This window comes from Dioscorea cayenensis, unplaced genomic scaffold (assembly GCF_009730915.1).
Source record: "Dioscorea cayenensis subsp. rotundata cultivar TDr96_F1 unplaced genomic scaffold, TDr96_F1_v2_PseudoChromosome.rev07_lg8_w22 25.fasta BLBR01000424.1, whole genome shotgun sequence".
In the NCBI taxonomy this organism is placed as follows: Eukaryota; Viridiplantae; Streptophyta; class Magnoliopsida; order Dioscoreales; family Dioscoreaceae; genus Dioscorea; species Dioscorea cayenensis.
In genome coordinates, this window is record NW_024086815.1 from 8708 (window position 1) to 17094 (window position 8387).

The following is an 8387-nucleotide window of genomic DNA, read 5'->3' on the forward strand; positions in this document are numbered from 1 at the left end:
TTTATCTTTTTTTTGTTTCACCAATGTTTATTATGCACACAAAATATACTATTTTCTTTGATAATAATTTTTTTTATTAGGGCTATTTATTTATTCAAATCAACAAAATTAGTTCTTTCTACCGACGGGCTTATAGCCCCAGTGGTACCCCAGGTCCCTCTCGTCTGGGAGAGCGCGAGTTCGATTCCCTCGACCGCACTCCCCAGTTTCAAGAGGGTGAGGCGTTGTGGCAATTCCCCCACCCACGTAGATCACTGAGGGTTGCCGTTTATCGCCCTACTTCAAAAAAAAAAAAGTACTTTCTATATAAGGTGTTTTAGTAAAATTGGAGGGAGAGGTTTTGGGGGCTTGCCAACAATCCAAGAGATGCCTGTAGATTTTCAATTTGAAAATCAACTGACTTCCTAAAATACGCAATTATATATATATATATATATATATGGATGTATATGTATATATATGGATGTATATGTATTTTAAATCAAATCTAAACCAACCAAAATAATTCAAAGCCCAATGATATTAGTTTCACTAATAAAAATTATAGTGGGGACTTTCCAGTTTTTGAAATTTAAGTCTTATTGGTTTATGTGGCGATAACGGTTCTCTGATTGCGTGTGTGAGTTTACAGGAAAAAAAAAAGTTAAATTAATCAATTATAATTAGTTCAAATAATACTTTAGTATCTATGTAATAATAATAATAATAATTACAGAAATTGATAAGTGCGTAATATTAAAATGTACTTGGTGGGTGGGGGTATCTACATAAAAAGATAACCTTGCTTCAATCCATGTATATATACACACAAACCTTGACCATCACCACCTCCACCTCGTATTCGTAGTTCTTGTTCTGAGATTCTGTGCTTCAACTAGACAAGAAAGTGATTTGATTTGCTAGCAAGAAGGTGATCATCTAGACTCATCATCAGCTTGATTGCTTCTTTTCCTTGTTTTGCTGGTTGATTTGTTTGAATCGATGCTATTCTTTTTGATAATATTACCATGTTTGATCTGTTATATATCTTGTGTGTTATTTGTTGGGTCTTGAGCTTAGCACTGAAGTTTGTGAACATTTTTTAATTCAAAGATGGAGTTTTTCTTCTGGATCTGTTCAATTGAATGAATGCTTTCAATTTTTAGTTTTTTTTTAATATTATTATTATTATTGGTTATTGTGTTTAGATTGGGATGTGATGCCTTGCAAATGTTTGATGAAATTCAGATGTAATGCAAGTCTGGATTACGTTTGTTTGTGGATTTATTTAGTTTCTTGATCTTGAATTTGATGGATAAGCAAATCAATTGAGCTTAAGCCAGAAAGTTTTCTGTTTGTTCTTGAGGATCTTCTTTTGAAGACAAGAGGTTTGTTGAAATTCCTTATTATGATGGTATTGATCTTGTTTTCCAATCTAAGTTCTTGAAATGGTTGTCTTTGTATGTTATGAAACTTTAGATCCTGCTTCTTTAATCTGTAGACACTTAATTAGTTTTTTCAGTTTGATTGTTTGTCTGACATTGTGTCCGTTGTAATTTTCTTACTATATATCCAATATTGTTGTTTGCCATAGGTCTGAGTTTCATGAAATATCTCAAAATGCTTTTCTATGTGAATTTTAGATCCTACTCCTTGAAACTGTGCATGTTTAGTTTGCTCTTCACTTTGATTGTTTTTGCATTGTTTGACAAAGAAGAATGGTGAAGATCTTCTGATCAGTTATATGAAAGATCTCAAAATGGCTGTCTTTGTGAATTATGAAACTTTAGCTCCTGCTTCTTAGAAATTTGATTGTTCTTGGGTTGTTTGACAGTGAAAAATGGTGAAGAAGATCTGTTGCATTGGAGCTGGCTATGTGGGTGGCCCTACCATGGCTGTGATTGCACTCAAATGTCCGAGCATCGAAGTTGTGGTTGCAGACATCTCAGTTGATCGCATCACTGCATGGAACAGTGACCTGCTGCCAATTTATGAGCCTGGGCTTGAAGATGTGGTAAAGAAGTGCAGAGGAGTCAATCTCTTCTTCAGTACTGACACTGAGAAGCACATCTCTGAAGCTGATATCATATTTGTCTCAGTGAACACTCCAACAAAGACCTGTGGCATTGGTGCAGGCAAGGCTGCTGATCTAACATACTGGGAGAGCGCTGCTCGTATGATTGCTGATGTTGCAAAGTCTGACAAAATTGTGGTTGAGAAATCCACTGTTCCGGTTAAAACTGCCGAAGCAATTGAGAAGATCTTGACACACAATAGCAAGGGCATCAATTTTCAGGTACTATCAAACCCGGAGTTCCTTGCAGAAGGGACAGCCATCCAAGACCTTTTCTATCCAGACCGTGTGCTCATCGGCGGGCGGGAGACACCAGGGGGTCAGAAAGCTATAGAAACACTGAAAGAAGTGTACTCCAATTGGGTACCAGAAGACAGAATCATAACCGCAAATCTATGGTCTGCAGAGCTATCTAAGCTTGCAGCAAATGCATTTCTGGCGCAGAGAATATCATCAGTGAATGCCATATCGGCCTTGTGTGAAGCCACTGGAGCCGATATCACAGTGGTGGCCGATGCTGTGGGGAAAAACACGAGCATTGGTCCCGAGTTCTTGAGTGCCAGTGTTGGCTTCGGAGGGTCTTGTTTCCAGAAAGACATACTCAATCTGGTTTACCTTTGTGAGTGCCATGGCCTTTCAGAGGTAGCTCTCTACTGGAAACATGTTGTCCAAATGAATGACTACCAAAAAGACGAGGTTTGTCGAGCATGGGTTGTGGCATCAATGTTCAAACGCTGTTTCCGACAAGAAGATTGCAATTCTTGGCTTTGCATTCAAGAAGGACACTGGAGACACGAGGGAGACTGCAGCCATCGATGTTTGCAAAGGTCTATTACGTGAGAAAGCTGAGATAAGCATCTACGATCCTCACGTCACTGAAGACCAGATTCAGCGAGACCTTACGATGAACAAGTTCGACTGGGACCATCCGATACACCTTCAGCAAATGAGCCCCTCGCCAGTGAAGCAAGTGACGGTCACCTGGGACGCGTATGAAGCCACCAAGGGAGCTCATGGAATCTGCATTCTTACTGAATGGGATGAATTCAAGCAACTTGATTACAAGAAGATTTATGACAATATGAAAAAACCTGCATTTTTGTTTGATGGCCGGAATGTTGTTGACCCAGAGAAGCTCAGGGAAATTGGATTCATCGTTTACTCCATTGGTAGGCCTCTGGATGCTTGGCTAAAGCACATACCTCTGACTGAAGATGATAAAAGGAAAAGGGTCAAACATTTCTAACTTTCGAATATGGTGTAGTGGCTTAATTCTGAATGCAATGTATCCAATTGAACTCCAAATGAGAAGCTTTCTGCTGAGTTTCATCGACCCCTGTACTTGAATGTGTGAGTGAATGAACTCAATTTAGATGAAGATTTCTTCTTAATTGGAATTTTTGTTCTTCTGATGTACACTTAGCATGTTTGAAACGAATCAATGCTTTCTCTTCTGAAGTTACGATCAGAAGTGTTCCAGCTCAATCTGAATAATTGGTATGATCCATAAACAAACTAAGAAATACCAATTCACAAGCCACTAAACACCATCTTTCATGGCGGTAATGAATGTATGAAACTTCTCGAAAGAAGACCATCCCCTTTTATCAATACTCTTGATGGTCATTTCCTTCAAAGCAAGAGCCCTCTTGATCTCTCCATGGGCAATCAACTGTTCCACTGTATCTCTAAACTCCTCATTTGTAATCAAGCCATTCTCATCATGTTTCATCTTCAAGTTAGTCTTCCGAACATCACAAATGTAAATCTTATTCAAATGCTGATGAGCAAAGTAAGGCCAACATAGAAATGGCACACCATTGCTCACACCTTCCGTTGTTGTTCTTGGTGATGATGATGATGTGCTAGAGGTGATAAGAGTGAGAGATGTGATGTATATATACACGGATAGCATTTCAATGCCATGGCTATGAATGGAGTAGAAGAATTTTTAAACAGTTCATGCTTGCTCCTTTCCCTATTATTATCAAAAGTATTTATACACTGTTTGTCCCTCCTGCTCCAGGAAAACTCTCCATGCATATTCCATCTTCTCCTCCCTCACCCTCTTCTGACTATTAAGGCCCACATCCCCACCGTACCACTAGCGCTCGACTTCGGTTGTTGTAGTGCAGCCTCGACTTAGGCAGGTGTAGTGCAGTCTCGACAAAAGTCACATCTTGAGGAGATGATCTTAACCCAAGGAAAAAGGCTTTTCCAGGCTAAGTGATCATATAAGGAATTGAAGGTTAAGTGGTCTACTAGGATCTACGGGGGAGGAGAGCAATAATTTAAAGGGTATGACTTTTGTTTAGATAATTATTTGAATGATAATTTTGTAAATGATAATTGTTTGAATTTTGTTCAAATTTTGCAAATTTTTGTAAAAGTTTTAGGCTTTGTTGATGTGTATGTAACTAAAAAAAAGTTTGGCCTGAAATGATAATTATTTCATTTTTATTCAAGTTCTGAATAGCTCTGTTTGCCTATAGTACAGTGGTGGAATGTTTTTACCCTTTTGTTGATGTGTAGGTTAATAAGTAAATTTTGGTTGAACTTGTTTTTAAAATCCTTGTGATAACATTATACAGGTAATCTTAATTAGAAGCCTAATTAATAAATCATACACTAAAGATTGTTAACATTCCATTTTCACTAAGATTTCAAAGAAAACAACAGTAGAAATTACCCATGGCAAGTTTTGAAAATCCCAAATTTAAATTGTAGCTAAAACCGTTTAAACATGCTCAGTAGGAAAAGTGAATTTCAAAACTTGTTCATCAATACAAGTTCAGTCAAATCAAGTACACTTTGTGTTGGAATAACTTGAAAGTCCATCGCTTCAAGCAATTAACCAAAAATAGAATGAAATCATCCTTGAATGTGATCCTGAATGCCATTCATACAGTTTTGGAAACAACGGTAAAATTACCCATGACAAGTTTTAAAATCCCAAATTTAAATTGCGCTAAACCATTTAAACATGCTCAGTAGGAAAGTGAATTCAAACTTGTTCATCAATACAAGTTCAGTCAAATCAGTACACTTTGTGTTGGAATAATATGAAAGTCCATTGCTTCATGCAATTAACCACAAAAATAGAATGAAATCATCCTTGAATAATGATGTGTATGATAATAATAAAAACAAAACAAAACAAAACAAAAAAAGATAGGTCAAGCAGTTCACTACTTCCCTTTCAAGCTGATCATTTGCCTGGTAGATAGGAAATTCGTTCAATACTGAACACAAGAGATCTTTGGAATTAGTGCAAGGTTGCTTTTAGGAGTGGAAGAGATCTTGTACCATATTATCATCTATTACAAAACGAGAGAGAGAGAGAGAGAGCAGCCTTTTTGGTCTATGTTGATATGATGTGCATCCCCAGCAATGCAAATTTATTAAAATCAACTAAAAATAGTACAAACTAAAACAGAACAAGGGAAACACCCAGGCTTACGAGATACTTGTTAAAAAAGTAAAATGGCACATGTTTTAGCAACAAATTAAATATATGTTGGACTCGCAATTAATTAATTTGAAACAACTAACTAGTGACTCCTTGGAGTTACTTATGCCATCCAAACCGTTTATAAGCTTTCAGAATGCACAAATTAAAGCATTATGAGAACACTACAAAAGAAAACATGGGCATCAGAGATGGAAAATTCCGTCACTAATAGGTAAAATTTCGTTGGTGATAACTTTCCAACGGAATATTCCGTTGGAAATTTCCTGTCGCTGAAAAGCAAGTGGCTAATGCTATTTCGTTGAAAAAATTCCGTCACTAATGCCCATGTCTTCTTGTAGTGGAATGGATGTCTGGTGTCATTCCAAGCTTCCCACTGATGGCCTCAAAAGTGTCATATATAGGGCCTAAATGCTGACACAACTAGTTAACCCTTCATCTACTGAAAGAAGGACCTGTACTGGTCTTGCATTTTCACCATTAGCAAGAAATTTCAATGCAAAGAATGACAATTTGCTACTATATATGATTTGCTTAATTGCAATTAAGCAGATCATATATAGCAGCAAATTATATTTTACAATGCAACATCGGCAATGTAGTTACACAAATTCTAGGTTGGGCACATGGATTTGTTCTGTTTAGTTGTCTGATAGAATTAAAACAGAAAGGTCTCAATGTTATGGAAGATAAAGAACCTAATTTATAATTGCAAATGACCATAACTGAATATATATTTGGCTCTTTAATGAATTGTATTCCCAAGGAACGCCAAAGGCATTAAAAAAGTTGAAGTTTATTACACTTATTTTTTAGATTTAATTGCCGTACAAGTTCCTGTAATTGTGTGTTTTATACCTTTTTTGTATTTCTAATATTTTTAGGTTCAATTGAGTCCTCATATTTTATCATACATATAACTGAATATTTTATTTTTAATGAATTTTTTAGTCAATGGTTCATCCACTTTGTTAAAAAATAAAAAATAAAAACAAAACCCAATTCTGCATGCTTATTTATTTATTTATTTATTGGCAAATGGCTTGTTTGGATTTATGCATAAAAATAGAGTAGCCAATGTATGTTTTTCAAAGATACTTCTGTCATCATCAACATATAAAAAATCAGCATATATACACCTTTCTAATTTCTATAATTCTACTACTATCTAATATTATAATTAAAATAAAATTAAAAATAGATTATTGTTGAAACAATACAACAAAATATAACAAAATATATATATTCATGGCAGGAGACAGTAAACTCGGGAACTATATATGTTCTAAATTATGTAAATTTTTTTTAACTAAGTTCATAAACTCCAATTTGTCCATTAATTTAGCTTGTTAACATTGAAAGCTTTGACCAGTGAATTATATCACCTGAGAAAATCACTGATAAACTCATTTTTAAGTAAAAATGATTTAAAAAAATCTAACAAAACTAAAAGGTTTATTAATGGTGAGCATTATAAATATGTTTTGTGTTTGATATCCAGAAGATGGAGTAGTTTCAAAGCTTTCAATAAGTTGTTTAGTTGATAATTAATTAAGTCAATACCAAAGCAAAGCAATTTCTTTTTGATTAACACAGTAAGTTACATTTAGATTAAAGTAAAAAATTCCTTTATATATTTGAATAAAAATGTAAAATTGATGACTAATTTTTATTGTGAGAATTAAGGTTTATTTATTTTTAGGGAAAAAAACACAATTTTTATTATAAATCACTGTAGTTATATATAATCTTTTTTTTAAAAAAAACAATAAGCCATAAATTATATTAAAGCATAAAAAGCAAGTACAAAGATAGACATCAAGGCAAAGACAAAACAAAAGCCAAAGCAAAGCATATATGCAATGCCATCTCCTTTGGGGGAAGAAAAAGAGATGCTTATAATTACTGCATATATTTTTGCTTTTCAACGTAACAAAGAAAAAAGTTGGTGGTCTTACACAAGCAAGCATAAATTCTCCTATATAACTTTTTTTGTAAAGTTAACAATTTTGATTAATATATAATGAATTTAGTGTACTTCCAACTAAATGTAGAAAATATGTTGTTGTTGTTTATTGAAGAGAGATGCTAGTTTAAGACTCAATGATTTATTGATTTCAAATTATTTCTTCTTTGTGAAAATGAAGTGATTCACCTCAATGAAATAGCTAGGTTCAATGGAAAAAAAGATAAAAAAATATTAGAAATGCCAATTTAAAGAAATTTATAACACTATATATATATATATATATATATATGAATAGCTCATTAATTACTATATATAGCTAGGTATTAATTCTCACAAATGATTTATAATATCTTAATTCTGTCACTAATCCCTTAATTTGGATAGCTGGAGTTCAATGTATGGAATTAATTAATGCACCAGGACAACTTATAACAAACAAACTCATCGATAGCATGTGGAATTGTCTAATTAAATATGTGGGTTGTTGATATGATGTTGAGGGTTGTGCTCTCGGTTGTGTTGTGGGTTGTGTTGTCCGTTGTTATACCAATGTTTGGCTTTGTTGGTATGATGTTGGTGGTTATGTATTGAGTTGTTCTTATGATCAATATAGATAATAACTGTCTACCATACCCCTCATTCGTTGATGATATAATAACGTTCTTTGATGATGAAATGCCGCACGTTGTTCTTAAGATGTTGCGGATCATGTTGAGGGATAAGATGATGAAGAAAAATGGTGAGAGTGTGGGATGATCTCACGAAGTTACAAGAAAGGCAAGAATGGCCTAATGTAAGCCAATGAAGAGGGATGAGATGACTTGGCCTGGTGACTCAGCAAGATGTGGCCTCAACTGCAGCTAATCATTGTAGTTCAATGTAGTTATGTATGTAAT

At 34.6% G+C, this 8387-nt stretch overlaps 1 protein-coding gene across 1 annotated transcript; it reads left to right on the forward strand.

Annotated features, from left to right (window-relative positions):
- The first annotated feature begins 881 nt into the window (after nt 1-881).
- LOC120254350 (UDP-glucose 6-dehydrogenase 5-like) lies at nt 882-3382 on the forward strand. Its single transcript, XM_039262466.1, is given in 3 exon segments — nt 882-910; nt 1814-2782; nt 2784-3382. Coding segments are annotated over 2 exon segments (1479 nt in total). The 5' UTR covers nt 882-910; nt 1814-1819; the 3' UTR covers nt 3300-3382.
- Nucleotides 3383-8387: the final 5005 nt, after the last annotated feature.